Source organism: Cnephaeus nilssonii, assembly GCF_951640355.1.
Source record: "Cnephaeus nilssonii genome assembly, chromosome: 1".
Lineage (NCBI taxonomy): Eukaryota > Metazoa > Chordata > Mammalia > Chiroptera > Vespertilionidae > Cnephaeus > Cnephaeus nilssonii.
Genome location: NC_137072.1, coordinates 4,757,972 through 4,772,530, shown reverse-complemented (window position 1 = coordinate 4,772,530; position 14,559 = coordinate 4,757,972). Strand labels below are relative to the sequence as shown.

General features: G+C 53.5%; 1 protein-coding gene across 16 annotated transcripts in view; it reads right to left on the bottom strand.

Annotated features, from left to right (window-relative positions):
• Window positions 1-12,758, bottom strand: part of TLE3 (TLE family member 3, transcriptional corepressor) — a 46,358-nt gene extending 33,600 nt beyond the window's left edge. For 9 of the 16 annotated variants that reach the window (XM_079771609.1, XM_079771611.1, XM_079771603.1 and 6 more), the window contains exons 1-4: window positions 11,682-12,758; window positions 10,991-11,091; window positions 10,450-10,513; window positions 9,472-9,516 (exon numbers count right to left, since the gene is read on the bottom strand). In XM_079771609.1, coding sequence (XP_079627735.1) covers window positions 9,472-9,516; window positions 10,450-10,513; window positions 10,991-11,091; window positions 11,682-11,705 — 234 coding nt within the window. In that variant the 5' untranslated portion in view covers window positions 11,706-12,758. Of the gene's footprint in view, window positions 1-9,471; window positions 9,517-10,449; window positions 10,514-10,990; window positions 11,656-11,681 lie in introns of those variants that run through there. The other 7 variants (XM_079771597.1, XM_079771606.1, XM_079771608.1 and 4 more) reach the window with 5 other exon arrangements.
• Between the last annotated feature and the right edge of the window lie 1,801 nt (window positions 12,759-14,559).

The window sequence follows — 14,559 nt, the reverse complement described above, 5'->3', positions numbered from 1 at the left end:
GGAGATAATGACCCCTGTTCCTGAAGGGGCTAAGGAGGTTTACATCACAGATCACTCAATGATAGGTGAGCCTCCTTAAAGGCCCTTTTAGCACTGACATATTGATCAAATTATATATAACTACAACACCATTAAATATTTATGCTTCCAGAGAAGCCTGCTGAATTCTTTACGCTGGGAGGGCTTGGTACAAGAAAAGGCCCAGCCCTGGTGCGACCCCGAGGATCTGTCTCCCCTGGGAGGAAATGGAAGGCTGGGGGCACCAGACTCCAGGTCCTTCACACAGGGTAAGGATGGCCGGAGGTCACTAAACATTCACCCTGACCCAGCTAGAAAGGCAAGGGAGTCTGGGGTGCTGAGTTTGTGACGTAACCTTCCACATGCTTCCCCGAAAGGAATTTGCCTTCTCTTCCTCACCCTACCAGAAATCTCGGATATTTTCTGCCAAGAGTCTAGGGGATAAGGGAACTGGAAATAGAAAGACCGAGTGAGGAAGTGGGGGATGGTGGGGATGGACGAAGAGTCTAAGCCACTGACCTTGGAAGAATTGACAATGCAAAATCTTGCATTCCAGTCCAGGTATGTCCTGCACTTGGGCCTCAGTTTCCGTTACATGAAGGAGGCAGATTTGGTTCCAATATGATAACCTCAAAAATGAATTAAGTGCTGTGCACAGTGAGTGCCCCATCCTCAGGAGCAGGGTCTAGACACCTCTCCATGGGACAGACCTGGGCCTAGATGACAGCCAAGCCCAGCGCTAAGACTCTAAGACTTTCATTGCTCAGGCTCTGGTTTCCATCCACAGGCTTCCTGTTAACAAGATCCAATGATCTTTAAATATTTGTTCACTTTAATTACTTGGTTCCCAAACACATTAAAAACTCTGCTTGCCTCCCACCCCGACTCCAGGGGACAGCCCTCAAAGAGCTTGCTTATGTAGACAGAACAGGGAAAGTCTTTTCAGATTACACCTTCCCCCAACACTGTCCATTCATCCCAGGCGCTGTCACTCCCCGTCCCATCCCTCCCCTCAGAAAACTTCCTGCAGCCTCCCCCACCGCCCCAGATTCCATGGGCCAACTCTCCACAAGCAGGAAAAAGTCTCAATTCCTCGCTTGGGGCTGCCATGGCAACCCCCAGGGAACGTTATGAAAATCTCCCCTCGCCCCTCAACAGGCTGTAAAAGTCACATTACCCTTGCAGAGGCAGCTCCTTAAATTCTGGGGGGTCTCCCCATGAGGGCAGTACTGCAAATGAAACACTGGCCATTACTTTTAAAAAACAGGGGCTCTCTAGGAAACCTGGGTGGCAGGGAAGGGAAAATGAGGTGTGGGGGGAGGGGACAGACTGTGGGCAGAAACAGAGCCCCATTTTATCCACCTACCACCAAGTTCACAACCAAAGAGCATGTATGTCTGCTCCTTAAAGGGTCAGAGGGTCCTCTCACTCCAAACAAGGATGGCAGGAATGGTGGCATTTCATAGGCCACCAAAATCAAAATCAGTTATTAGAAACTTGTTTTTATGATCAGCTCCCTCTCAAACCCACCTCCTCCCAAACTGCCATCCAGTGGTCTAGTAGAGTTTTCATTAAGAATTAAAACCAGGCCTGGCAGGAGTGGCTTGGTGGTTGAGCATGGACCTATGAACCAGGAGGTCATGGTTCGATTACCTGTCAGGGCACGTGCCCAGGTTGAGGGCTCGATCCCCAGTATAGGGTGTGTAGGAGGCTGCAGATCAATGATTCTCTCTCATCACTGATGCTTCTATCTCTCCCTCTCTTTTCCTCTATGAAATCAATAAAAATAGATTTAAAAAATAATTAAAATCAAACAAAAAAACAAATTGAGCTGTGAATAATGGTTATCAAGGATTTAGAAGGGCAATGAGCTAAGGCCATAACACTTTAAACTCCACACCTAAATAGACACCGAAGACAAGACAAGCATAGTTTACTAATAATTTACCTCCAAGCCATTGACCCTGGCTTCCTGCTACTCAGTTCCTATATGTAATCCAAATTCAGTATGTTTACCAAATTTCCCCAAATCTGTTTTATCATCTCTCCTCCTAGCTATCTCTTTTCTCACCTCCCCCTTTCTTACCCTATCACAAACTATCCATAATGTGAGATGGGAAAAAAAAAAATGCTTCAGCTATATTAAACACACTTTTAAAAAAAGGTATATGACACATTTCTTTCTATAAACAACTTTTACACTGACAGGCTTCTTTCAGAAAGCCAGCCTTCCTTCCTTCCCAGAAAGTTCAAAATGCTATACAGGGTTAGGGAGAACCCCAACCTGGAACATAATCCTACTCGAGTCTTCCACAAAATGAATTCTGTGCACCCAAGTACTGGGCCAAGCAGCACGCAGGGCTCATGGGCTTCAGTGAACACCAAAGGTCCCGTTCCTCAGGGAACTCACAGCCTTGTCAATCACACTCCTCTCCCCACCCTGCCATCAGCCCCAATCAAAGAAGACAGGCCTCCATGGCCCTGGAAGTATGCAGGTCATCTTCACACCCCAGTACAGTCACACTATGCTCTGATGCTTTCATCCTGGCGTTTGTTTGACCCAGACCCAAATGCCTATTATTTTAGGTTCCTAAAATGAAAATGTCTAAACTGCTTTATGAACAATCAAGTGCTACTTAGGGTTATACTATTATAACCAATAATATTTGGAAGATCAAAATTTCCAAACTCTTTATCCTCAACAAAGGTCTTCTTCCTGAGGTTATTTGGTGGTGGTGGCAGCTGCCCCAGGACCCCCAACCCCATTCTTTGTCACTTACATGGTGGGTAAATAAAGGGCAGCTGGCCTCTGAGAGAACGGGGCAACAGCCACAGCCAGACTCCAGACTCCAGAGCCAACAGGGCTTGCCTGGCCTCTCAGCCCCACCCCTGTTCTCTCCCAGCACGGGGAATGTGGCTCTCTATACCCTTCAAAGGATGCAGCTGGTTAAGGGAAGCTTTGGTGACAGTGCGGTGAAGGGAGCCTCTTCCCAAAAGGTTGTTGCATTTCCAAAGGAATGAAGGTGGCTGGAGTGAAGGGGAGGGAGGCATTTGTTCTCAGGCAAAATCTTCAGGGTTGAGTAAATGGGACCCCTGGGTAACTCCCAAATCCTGGATGAGCCTCCACTCGAGAATATAAATCTCCCTCCCTTTTCAAGAGGAGCCTTTGCACAAGAACAGCCGCCTAGAATCTGATTTGAAAGGGGCTGAGAGGTCCGGGATCGGACTCTCCAAAAGGAGGACCCATCCCCCACAACCCCCACAAAGCTGGCCTCTGCCTAAACACTCAGTGACAGCTAGGAGGCCGCCTGCTGCCTGTGCTGTGCTGACTGTGCAACTTCCTCAGCAAACAAAAGACCTCAAAATCAATGTTGGCAAGAAATGCCAGGTCCTAAGGACCCCCGGGGGGAGGCGCTGCAAGGGATGACTCAAGGCAACAAACCCAGGGAATCATCCTTACTTCTGTGAAGGCAGGAAACGCCCGCTTCCTGAAGAAGTTTCTCCTTAGCCCCCACTTAAGGGGGAACATTTACTTACTTTGAAAAGCAAGGGAAAGAAAAGAAATAGCCAACGGAGAAAGGCAAAGAGAGAAGGGAAGAAAGCATCTTGGCTGTGAGTCTCAGAGAGCATTTGTTGAAAACAAGACATTGTCCCTTTAAGCATATAAAAACAAGGCCCTTGAGCACGCAGTTCTCACTCTGGTACACAATTATGGGTGCTTTCAGCTGTCTAGCACTACTTCAAGTGCGCTCTTAAACCAGACTGTCAATGGCATGTTGAAAGCTATTTTGCTGGCTGCTATCATTAATAGCAAAGTGGAGAGCTGGGCTGATGAGAATTAAATATGGGGGAGGGGGCGGGTCACAACCAGTCATTACAGAATTACCCATATGAGAAGGGAGACAATGCCACGTTAGGAAATAAAGTTCAACCCAGAGTATTCCGATGGGGACACAGACAGGGGAGGCCGCGGACACAGAGCACCCCCCACCCCCACCGCAGGCAGATGGACTCAGGCCAGCCCAGAGCCATATGGGGACGCAGGAGCCACAGAGTCGGGAGTGTGAGAGCAGGAGTCCTTGGAGATCACTCCTGCAAAATGTCACCACCTCGCCTCACTCCCCAAGTGGAACCCCCCTCCACACCACTCTGAAGACTTGTGGACTTGTGGCTTCCGGAACACACTCGCTGCCTCTCTACGCACTGCTGCCGCTTCTGGAGGCGTCTCCAACGGCTTCTGCCTAATAACCCCTTGCCCTCCCTCTAAGATGCGGCTCAAGTAACAGCCCTCGGTCAGTCCTCCACCGGACTCCCCTCTCCCAGGAGGAATAAGCTGTTGTGCTGCTGTGTCACTCGGCCATATTAGCACTTACCTCACTGCACTGCAATGACTTATTTAGATGCCGACTCCCCAGTGGAAGGAAGGGTGTCTCATTCACCAGCCCCAGCCCACACCCAGCACATCCCAGGTCCCTAATCACCGTTTTGGGAATGAAGCCAACCCCCTCATTTGACTGATGAAGAAACTGGATGCCGAGCTGTGGGAGGAAGCCTGCAGAGCCAGAGGCCAGCCCACAATTAAAACCTCCACTTCCTACTCACAGGGATCAGGGAATCAGAATTCTACCCTCTCAGTAAAGAAAAACCAGTGGGTTTACTGAGCACCTGCCATGTGCTAAGTGCACACAAGAGACCCCAACCTTAGTCCATTGCTACAGAAATGAGATAATGAAGTGTGAGAAAGGGCATCGCCGAGGCTAGATTGCAGAGGAAACCCCACCGAGATTGGCCTTGATGACCTTTTTGTTCCTGGTGTCCCCGAATTTTGTACAGCAAATGGGACAGGAAAACATTTTCCTCTGCAGGAAGAAAAGGGGAATTCATTCCTTGATTGACTCACTCCTACAACAAAATGGAAATGAAAGGCCTCTGACACAGACTAGACCCTTCCTATATGAGGTAAGAAGGAAGGAATCCAGAGAAAGAGCTCTGTGCAATCTGGAGCCTCCTGGTCCAGAGAACGAGTCTTAAATTAGAAGCCAGGATCCCTCCCAGGCACTTTCCCTGATCGGTAGACAAGGGAGCATTTGTCCATCTCCCAGGTCATTTAGTGATCAAACGTGTAAGAAAAAGACCCAGAGAGGCACCACACCACACTCTGTACGTCATTGGCAGCCGACAGGCCGGAGAAGGCTGGCAGTCTGGAAGGTGGGGGCGGGTCTCCTCCTCCTGGGTGGACAGGGCAGAGTGAAGAGAGCTTGGAGCTCAGTAGAGACCACAGCTGAGTAAGGCAGAGAGCCAGGACAGTGAGAGGAGCTGTGTGACTGGAGGAGACTGTGCCAGGGAAAAGTCAGATGGAAACCAGAATGCAGAGGGGTTCTTAGATGCCAGCACGGTGGCCAGATTGATACTGGGATTTCTTCTTAGCTCAACACAGATGCCACACAAAAGGCACTGCCCTAGTATAAGTACCTGTGTCCCCTTCAACTTTGAGAGTGGTGCCACCTTCTCCCTACCAAGACAGACTACTCCTGGGCAATGTCTTTGTAATCTCGCCACCTGCTGGCTCCCCCTGGCCACCCACACCCTCACATTGGTCACAGAACGTCAAGCTGTCGTACCCAGAGATTTTCCAGCCCAAGCCCCTTACCACTTATGTGAGAGGACCCAGAGGGGGAGATGACAAATCGAGATTTCCCATCTCTCCCTCAGCCCTGTGTTCATGGCCACCACCATGGCTATCTGTGTCCCTGAGTAAAAAGTTCACAGGTTTTACCGCTTTACCTCACCCATGAACCTTACCTCTGGGATCTTTACTACTTATACGTTCCATGTATCATTTGCACCTCAAATCATTAATTGTGCAAATAACTGGCAATTCAGACGAGGACCGTGGGCAGAGGGTTCAGCTGACACGGTTATACAACCCAAAGTGGGGTACTTTGGACTTTGGTGTAACCAGGTTTGTAGCCTTAGCCTCTTGAGATAACAGCACAGAAGAAAGCAATAGTAATTAAAGGCACAGAGTGCTATTAGGACCGGAGCCCTCTTCATTTCTTGAGTCTTGCTGAAGAGACCTGGGGTTGGGAGGAAAGGATTCAATGGCAGCTCTACCGCTCACAAGGGGCTGGATGAGTCAGGATGCACCAGCTGCCCTGCTGGGCCTCAGTTTCCTAAGCTGTCACTTGAAAGGTTTGGATGAGAAACCACAGGTTCCCCCGTTCCAGCATGGCAAAAGGAAACTGAGAGAAAGAGTGGCTCGGTTTCCAGAAAAAACTGACCACAGAGTTGGCATGAGGCTGCCCCCAAATAAAACGCCTCAAGTCCTCTTTCAAACCCTCAGTGCTCACTAGTGGAGGGGGCCTGACCCAGTGTCTCACAGAGTCAGGGCCTCAAACCCAAGGCACAACAGTTGCTCTGAGGTGCTTGTTTCGAAGTGGCTTTGTGATTTGTGGCTGACGCTGCAAAGCCTGCACAGGAGTAACATGGAAACTGATGAGCTGGTCAGCCATCCTTTCCTCCCTGGCCTCGCTGAATCACCCTTGACATTATGTCTGGAAGCAAGGGCTTGGAGGGGTGAGTGACCTCTTCACGTCTCGGGCCAGGCCCGTGATTCTGTAATCTTTGCTTTACCATAATTAGGGGAAGAGTGGGAGGAGAAACCATTTATTAGTTCTCTGGGGTTTGACAGCTTGGAAAAAGAATGAGAGGGAGAGAGTGAAATGGCCAGGAGAGAAGCCAGCCACAGTGAGTTTAACCTCTCAGTAAAATGAAAATGGGCTGGACACACCTCATCAGCTGCCCTCTGTCAATACAGGACCCATCTGGCAGAACCCGTGGTTCCAATGGTGGTGCTGGGGTGAGGATGTGTGTGAGAACAGGCTGAGGACCGCCACACTTCCCAAGGTGCTAGCTCGGGAGATCATCTTTATATAAAAAAGTTCCGACAGTCCCCACCCCCAGCCCTGAGCTTAAAGATGAAGAATCCAGCCTGTTTGTTCCAGGCAGATGTAATCACACGAACAGTCAAGTCTAGAGGGCAGGACACTGCATGAATAATTCAAGCACTCCAGTCACTTGATTGTGTGTGCAGATAAAACACCAGTCAACCGCTAAACAGGTCAGCTGATAAACTTGTTTGCTCAGGCCTAACCACCATCCGCCAAATGCACCCAAGACCCACACTACAATTAGTGGCTGGATTTTCTTCTGCAGAAAGCTCGAAAGCCCAGGCAGTGGCCAATCCCTGTAGGTCAGGGCTGCACTTCTCTGCAGAGGTTTCTTCGCCTCTTTGTCTCTTTGTTCCTACACAGCCACGGGGTGATTTCACCCAACTCAGAGACTGCCATAAACCCTGCAAAGGCACAGCCTTCAAGACCAGACAGAATCATGCTGGGAAGCCAACGGGAACCGAGGCCGGAAGGCAAAGGTGGCCGGGATTTGAGTACCAGGTCTACCTTCTTGGCACCCCTGAAGCCTTCATTTCCTCACCTACAAAAAGGGGAGAGAGAATCTATCTGCCTCTGGCAACTGCCAGGATTAAGTGAGACAAGGTAGCCAAACCTCAGGCATTCTCCCCTAAGAACCCTGTTTCCGAACAGTCAGAGCCCCAGGTGCACACAGCTGCTCTTTACACAAACCCCACCACCAAATGTGTTAAGGTGGTTAACTCTTCCTGAGTTCAGTGTCCTAAGGACTCTGGGAACAGCTTTGCTCTGCCCACCAAGGTAGATTTTCTGTGCCAACGAACCATCCACTCACCGGCACGGGGAGGAACACCACCCATTCAGACCTCAACGTGCAACAACATATTACACCTTAATTATGAAGCTCTCAGAATAACTACTGCTATAAATTTTAAACCTGAGTGCAATTACCCTCTTTAAACACACCCACGATACTAAGCACTGAGGGAACAAGAGGAGGTACAGAAAGGGAGGAGGTGGCACCTTGCATAAGACCCCAAGGTCCATGAACACCTGGGACCCCAGTTCCACTTCATCCAATCTTATCACACAAATCAGACCCAGTCAGTTCCACCTCAAGTTGGGCAGAACCAATCTCCTGAGAAGAAACATTTTTACATACGAAGCGGTATCTGTTTATGATTTCTGTGGATCAAGAAGTAAAAACGTGGTAGCCTTCACGTGCCTTCCTAAAGCGCTAATCCCTCAGGAAGCCACAAGCTGACTTCCCACATTGCTCAGTAAACTCGGGCCCCTTTCTGGCTGCCCTTCACCCAACACTGGGGCTCCCTCCAGGAAGGAAAAGGAAACTAAGATTCACAAGGCTCTATGCAAGCCACTGGAGCAAGACAGGAATCTCAGAGCATTCCAGAGGTCACCTGCCCTGGGTCCTGCCCCCTGAAAGAGCAAAACCTTGTAAAAGGCTGTTAATTTACAGCAGAAAATCCATTCAAGTCACGGTCACCAAAAGCTAGCATGAGTCAAGAGCCTTCTGAGATTTCAAGAACACCAATTGTTGAAAAGAACAACAGGCCTGTGCCATTTATACATGCCAACACTAATCGTTGGCCAAGCCAAATTATAGGCAGCCTCTCCTTGGAACAAAAATACACAAACAGTCCTCTCCCACAGCCCAGCCTCTCACCAGGGACTACTTACTGATATGCACCGAGATAAAGGGTGTTTGTATTTGCTCAGTCTGAGGTATACTGTTATTAGAAGAGTGACAATATGAGTAGTTTACATATCCATCAAGCAGCACCATACTAGCTAAACTGGTTTGACTTCAGGATTTCAAAGGTGAGCTCAACTCCCAGTCATCTCAAAAGTCCTGGCCAGGCTGCCCTGGGCAAGTTACTTCACCTCTCCAGTTTATCTTCCTTCTCTGTAAAATGGGAAGGAGACTGCCCTCATAAATACAGACAGAACATTAGGGTTTTATTTCATTCCGGTTATATTTTTAAGCAGTTAGTAACTTGTTCCTTTTAAGTTTTGACAGCTCAGCTTGGCTTTTAAAACTCCTGAAGTTAAATCTTATCAAGGCAGAACATCACATTTTTGCGCGCGCGCGCGCGCACACACACACACACACACACACACACACACACACACACCCCTCCTGTATTTCCTCTTGAGAATTTTACATTAAAACAGATAAAGCAGCCAGCCACCTCTGGGCTTCAGGAGTTCTAAAGCAGATCCTGAAGGTACAACTTTCCCTTTGCTCCTTTATCCTCCGAGACCAGAACAAATATCGCAAGCTTGAAAGCTCAATGTCTAAGAAATTAGCAAAGCCTCAGACCCTGCATTTCAAGGACTAGATCCGTTCATTCTGCTAGAAGTAGGAGGAAAAGAAGAACTAGGCTCATTTTCAAACAGGAGGGGCCATAAGAAACCATGTATTATATGTTTTTAAATTGATATATATATATTGAAATATATATATATATATATATATATATATATATATATATTTTTAAGCACTTACCTGCTTGTGCATTTCAATGTTCAAGCCATAGGACATCTCATAGTACTAAAAGTGAAAAGAACTACCATTAACAGACAACTCAGAAAGCTCTCAATTTTCCTAAATCAGCTTTTGGGAAAGTTTTGGTCAAATTGTACTTTCATGATACATTTGCTAAAGAAGTTTAAATCAACCCCCAGCCAATAGAGTGGTTTAAGGGCTGAACACCAGCAAGGGCTGTCCTCAAGGACATTATACGTACAGTAGTCAGAGAAGCTGGGCCCTCCCTCCACCAGCACCACATGTGCCACATATCCTGTTTATACAAGGTTCGGGTTCAACAGGGAATCGTGTGTACACTGGGACCCTCTTGTCCTCTGAGAGTTATTTAGCAATGTGTCGAAGGCCTCTTATGTGGAAAGCAGTTCAGGGAGGCGCTTAAGTGCTTTCCATGCCCTCTCACGGAGGGATGATGTAAACTCGCTGGAACAGACGCTGGGAAAGGGGAGCATGGCCATCTACTGCCCCGGGGCTGCTAAGAGTCTCAGTTGGGAAATCCCTGAGGGCCGCGGAGCTCTCCCTCCACTCAGCAATGTCTGGGGAAGGAAGTGGATGGGAGGGAGGGTTTACAGCCCACTGGCTAGATCCCTGGGTTGCAAAGTTTCCAAACACTCCCAAGAGGGCTCTAAGGGAAATTTTCTCTCCAACCCTGATGTGGGGTCCTGTCCTACTCGCCAAGACAGGGCAACCAGCCCGCTGGGAAAGCTTCAAACATGAACTAAAGGGGCACAAAGGTAGGACAGAAATGCCGGGACTGGGGTTTGGGTTTCTCTTTCTGCTTCTCCTCTCGCCCACCCTCCTCCAAGTAGCCCCCACCACCCCCCAAGTAGCCGGCTGAAGGAGGGTGGGAAGGCTCAGAGGCACACTAAGATTGCACCCGCCCCCAGGGCTCCAGCCCGCCCGCCTGCGCCCGCCCGGCCGGCCCTCACCGCCTCTCACCATCACATAATGGCGTTGCATCTCCGTCTTCTCGTTCGCCAGCTTGTCGTATTCCACTTTGAGGCTGCAAGGACAGGAGCAGCCGGCTCAGGCCTGGGGCCTGCACAGCCTCCCTGAGGCCCCAACGGAGGGCCTCGGAGAGCCACTTTTCCACTTCCCTAATGCCCCCCTGGGTACCCTATTACCCCAAAGCCTCTGGACGGAGGGAGAGTGAAAAAACTAAAACTTCCCGCTGCCAAGTGAGGAGAGTGATAGGGCCACAGGGAGGCAGGTCACTGACGCTGGCTCTACCCCCAGAACCCAGAGCGAGCCTGCCCAAGACTCCTGCCCTCACCCTGGGCAGCCTGCGGGCTGTGCGGGGCGCTGGGAGTCTGCAGGCGGAGATGGGTTAAGGCGAGGCCCTTAGAAAGGGGAAACAAAAGGCAGAGGCCCGGCCACCCTGAAGCCCGAGGTCTGGAGACCCCACCATCCCCGCGGAGGTGGCTGGAGCCAGGGCAGGGACTCCCCTTCCCACCAGCCCGGGGCGGCCCCCAGGCCTTACCTGTGATACTGAGCTTGCAGAAACTGGAATTCGTCTTTGATCCTGTCACAAGACTCGGCCACTGTGAATTTAAATCCCGGCTGTCCGGGTTGATGGGGAGCCTGAAGACCGCCAGGACAAGACAGGGAGGGAGGAATGGGGCGGCGAGGGGGGGGGGACATCAGCTGGGGCTCCAAGCGGCCTGGCCCCTCAGCGGCCGCCCTCGGCTTCCCCCCACCTCATCCTCACCCCACCAGAGAGCCACTCTCACAGACCCCCACCTTCCCAGCAAGTTTCTCAGCTCCCAGATGGGGCAGGAGCGGGGACACCCCAATCTCTGCCAATTGGCTGCAAAGCTCCCATCTCTGTATCGAAGGGGTCCCCCATTCCCAAGTAAGATGGGGGCAGGCGAGACACGAGGCGGAGTTGAGAGACTTAGTCGAGGGAGCAGGGAACAGCGTGAAAACAAACAGGTCTCTGGAACACAGGCAGCGCCCCCTCCCACGGGTAGAAGGAGCCTCCTCTCTCGGAGGCACCCCCATCCCCTTTGTATGAGCGCGCGTGCGTGTGCACGCGGCGCGCGCGCGCACACACACACACACACACACACACCCCAGAAAGGTAGCAACAAGCAAAATGGAGGTGCCAGATAAACTGCCTCGTTTACCCTGCCATGATAGATGCTTAAATAAACCGAGAGGCAATTACTCACCGGATGTCTGCCTTGCGGATACATGGCAGGGAGGGGTCGTGATTCGCAGAGAGTGGAAGCGCCGAGAGTCCGGGCCGGGGAGACGCGGGGGAGGGGGGAGCCAAGCCCGAGCGGGGGGCGGCCGGCAGACCGAGAGCTCGCCCCCGGCCCCCCCAGCCCGCTCTCACGGCGAAATCCCAGAGTCGGGCGCCCACCCAAGCGGAGACAAAGAGCCGGGAAGCTGGCGGCAAAGTCGTCGGCGGGCACCGAGGTCGGGCGGCGGGCGCGGGCTTTGTGCGCCTAGGACTCGGCGGGCTGTGGCCGGCCGCCTTCCCCCGACTGCGTGGGGCGCGTCAGAACCGGGGGCTGCGCGGACATCGTCTCCTCCCCGGCGGGTCCGGCACGGCTCCCGAGGCCAGGGCCCCTCCGGGGGCGAGCGCGGGTCCCCTCCAATCACTGAGGTGGGCCGGGGGCGCCCCGGGGCAGACCCAGCATGGGTGGCGCGCGGGTCCAAACCCAGAGGCGGCTGCCGGCGAGAAGAGGAAGAAGGCCGGCTCCGAGGTGGCGGGCAGGGGCCTCAGGAACGCCGGAGGGTGAGGGCGGGAGCCCGGAGCGGGCGCTCCGACGCCCCCCCTCGGAGAGGAGAGCCTGTGTTCGGTCTGCTACTGCCGCCGCCGCCGCCAGCCCTGCCCAGGGCCGAGAAGAAAACTCCGGCTCAGTGGGTGCAAATCAGCCGACCTGGCATCCAAACTCCGGCGGCGCAGAAAGCCTCCGCACAAGGGTCCTCGCGGTTCCCAGCGCCAACGCCGCCTCCAGCGAGGAGCGCTCAGGCCGCCACAGAAGCCCCGGAGCGCGCAGGCAGAAGGCTGGAGGGAGACGCAGCCGGAGACCCGGGAGCTCGGCGCTTCCTTCCTTCCCCTCGGCGCGGCTCGGCTCTCCGCTCTGCGCCACGACAAACCCCTAAACACACACCCAGCGCACACACACACACACACACGCACACACGCACACACGCACACACGCCAAAAAGTGCCCCGGACCTGCGGATACCACACACAGACAGGCGAGGGGGGACAAGCACGAGGTCTGAACTGCCGCGAGAGCAGTTCCAAATAGGGACTGAAAAGTAACAAAATAATGTGGCAGCTCCTGCCCGCGCTGGCCAATGGGAGCGCGGGGCCCCCACGTGGGGCCCCCGGACTCGGCCTGCGACTGGGCGCCGCCGGGCTGTACGTCACAATGCCCTCTTGTGTCTAAAACTATGCATGAAAAGTAGCAATCAGGCCCTGCCCGCCGGTGACTTTAGCCTGGGAGTGGAAAACAGCGCTCCTCGGATCAGGAATTAACCGAAAGACACAAAATAAATAGATAGATATTAGAGCCCCGGACTGCTAGAGTTTTTTTCCACTTTCCGCCCCTCAATCTACTAACAATTATTTGGCGGAAGGAGGAGAGAGAACAGGAATAACAACAAAAGGAAAAAAGACAGGCTGTCCAGTCCCCGAAACCTGCGGCGGTGTAATGTATCAGTTCGTTCTGCAGTGGCGGCAAACGATTCCTCCCTTTTAATCTCATTAGGTCTGCAGAGCAGCCCAATTAGACACTACAAAACAAACAGAATCTCCGTCACTCTCCTGTTCTCACTTCACAGGACGGAGAAAATGGTGGCTCCCAAAGTTGCCTCCCAACTTTGCTCGGAACCGAGGGGTGTCCCTTTCTTCACTCCTCCTGCTCCCCCACCCGCCAGGGCCCCCAGCTATTCTTTGTTCTTCGTCCTTCTTTTCGGAGAGCCAAATACCGCCTTCTTTGATGTGCAGCGGTTGCCTGCACAGAGAAATGTGGGGAACTCTGGCTAGGCGGCAGCTCCGCAGGAAGGGCCTGTGGCCCGCGGACCAACAGCTCAATGCGTGCCTCCCCCACCGGGGCTTCTCCCGCGGGGAACAGCGGAGCCCCGGCCGCCGTTCCTCGCCGCGCCCGAGACCGGGGGAGTAGGGTAGGGAGTGAGGTGGTGACCATGCCCCGGCCCGGCCCGGGAGCTCCGAGTTCCGCCCCGGGTTCCTCAGCCTGTCCCCAGTGTCACGGCGTCGCGGAAGGCCTGCGGAGGGGCGCGTGCAACCCTGCGGGTGCCTCGGCCGCCAGCCTCCACGTCCCGGGAGACGCAGACGCTTGCCCGCCCCCGCGCGACGCCGGGACTCCCCGCGCGGCCGCACACATCACTCAAAGCCCTGCCAACGGGCCCGCAGACCGACGGCCGAGCTCTCCGGCGCTCAGGGTTGCTTCAGGGTGGACAGGCCACGGGGAAGCGACTCCCGAGCAGCTCCCTCCGCGGGCGACTCCGCGTGGGCGACCCAGGGGGCCCGCGGCCCCCGGCCCCTCTCCAGCAGCTCCAACCCGCGCGCACGCGCGAGCCCGGCGCGCGCCCCCCGACCCGTATTTTCCCCTCATTAGGAGCCGCGTTCGCCCGCGCATCTTAATGAGGAGCTGCTAGCCAGCGGGCGCGGGAAGGCCCGCCGAGTTACACGTGAGCGCCCGCCTCGGAGCTCCACTTCCCCGCGCCCGGGCGCCGGCCGCCCGCCCTAGCCGCGGCTCCTCTCTTCATTTATTTATTTTCTTAAATAAAAACATAAATCGTGTGCAGCGCGCAACGAAGGGGGGGGGGGGGGGAACGCCGGGCTCGACAGATGCGAGCAGCACCGCTCCGCAGTATTCATTAGACACAAAATGGCTCCTCTTTGGAGCTGTCTTTTCCCCTCCCCTTCTCTGCCCTCCCCCTGACGTCACGGGTGGGCGCACCCGCTTCCTACCCGCCCCGCCCCTTTCTCGCTCCTGCCCCCACGTGGGGACCGCCCGTCCCGCCCCTGAGCAAGGTCAGGAAGACCAATCAGAGACCGCTAGGGGG